This window comes from Panthera onca, chromosome A1 (assembly GCF_046562875.1).
Source record: "Panthera onca isolate mPanOnc1 chromosome A1, mPanOnc1 haplotype 2, whole genome shotgun sequence".
In the NCBI taxonomy this organism is placed as follows: domain Eukaryota; kingdom Metazoa; phylum Chordata; class Mammalia; order Carnivora; family Felidae; genus Panthera; species Panthera onca.
The window spans coordinates 134072343-134073929 of NC_138339.1; the positions used below are offsets into that span (position 1 = coordinate 134072343).

A 1587-nucleotide genomic window follows, 5' to 3' on the forward strand; every position below is an offset into this window, starting at 1 on the left:
TTAGTACAGGTTGTACGCAGGCAGGACGATCTGTGGGAGCCCTTTCTGAAATGTGAGAGGGTTGAACTCGATGACCTTGCAGCTTTTTCTGTCTCTCGGGACACTGTCTGTCCTCCGCATTCTGTCTCACACGTGGCCACCAGTGCATTCGTCTCGGTGAAATAGGAGAGGAGATGCTACCGTTTCTTGCAAAGTTTTATTTGGCTTCCCTATTCAGTCATAAACACACATTCCTCTTAAGACTGTGAAAGTCTTCTCTTCTAGACAATTAACTTTTTGCTTACAAACACGACTCGTAGCTGCCCTTGCAACCCAGAATTTCAGTCACGTGTGTGAAAAAAGTAAATTCGCATTATGTATGGACACCTCCACACAGGTTATTAATACAAATACCTAGAGTGTACTTGGCCTGGTGAAGCGTTTTCAAACCTCCGCAAGTCTTTGATTTCAGTTGTATTTGAGAAATAAAATGAGCTCATCCTCACTCATCTTTACTAGGGATGGGACCGTTTGCGCTGAACTGTTTGCGCTGTTTGCTCCCCAAAGCTGCCTGCTTTGTAGGAGATAATAGGGACCTTCTTCGGTCCACTCAGCACAGTCTTCCTTACTCTCTGCCAGGGACCCGATTCCCACGATGGTAAAGCAAACTGAGAGACACCTTCAGAGCAAAGAAGTCTCTTCGTGGCCCCGTGACCAGATTCATTTCAGAGCCATTCTGTTCTTTATTCTCTGGTTGAGGGGGGAGAGTGCTTCATTTTATGGCAAAGTTTATGTCAGTGCTGGTGCTCTTGCTTTCACCACCACACGTATTCAGAAGTATTCATTCGTTGAGTAAACAGAGAAATTCAAACCTTCCTATTTTTGGCGAGTGTTGGAAACCTTCATCCCCCGTATCCTCAAATGTTTTGTAACCCAACGGCATGGTTAATAAATGAGGGATTGTGGACCTACGACCGGGTGTTGATGAAACTTGGTGTGTTTAGAATATTGGCTAAAGAGAAATCCTTGCCAAATCATGATGCACGTCACCTCCTCCGGAGGGGATCCTGCTCCCCCTCCGCTAAGCAAGGGCATGGTCAAACTGCCCCTTCTCCAGCCCTTCAAGTCCATCAGCCCAAGTCGAGGTTGGCATGCTCCGATACGGGTCCAGAAGAATCCGGAAGCACCTGACAATGAGGATGCCCAAGAAAATGAACAACAAAATCACAAAAACAAATGTGGTCTTCTGTTCCAGAGACATGCTAGAATCTGATGATGTGTTCTCAAGGGGCACTAGGGGTGAAGGGACGGGCTGTCCTCCATCCATCGTCCAGGGAAGCTAGAGCACAGGATCTCCCAGTTTCCTTTTCTTCCATCATCAGTCTACTGAGGTCATGGTGGCTACTGCGCCTTGGACAGGCTGAGTTATCTGCAAGAAGACAGAAAGGGAAAGGAGAGGGAATAAACTACCAACGAGCAACTTTATTTCTGCGCTCACAGTCATGTTTTGCAGAGAGAAGAAGGAATCTCTAAACTTTTTCACCCAAGATGCTAAATTCTGTGTAATTACGGGAAAGAATATTTTACTCTTGCATGAAATTACCAGAT

General features: G+C 46.0%; 1 protein-coding gene across 1 annotated transcript; it reads right to left on the reverse strand.

Annotated features, from left to right (window-relative positions):
- Positions 1–1060: 1060 nt before the first annotated feature.
- Positions 1061–1306, reverse strand: CTXN3 (cortexin 3). Its single transcript, XM_078451394.1, has one exon. It carries the CDS (start codon positions 1304–1306, stop codon positions 1061–1063), a length of 246 nt encoding a protein of 81 aa, XP_078307520.1.
- Between the last annotated feature and the right edge of the window lie 281 nt (positions 1307–1587).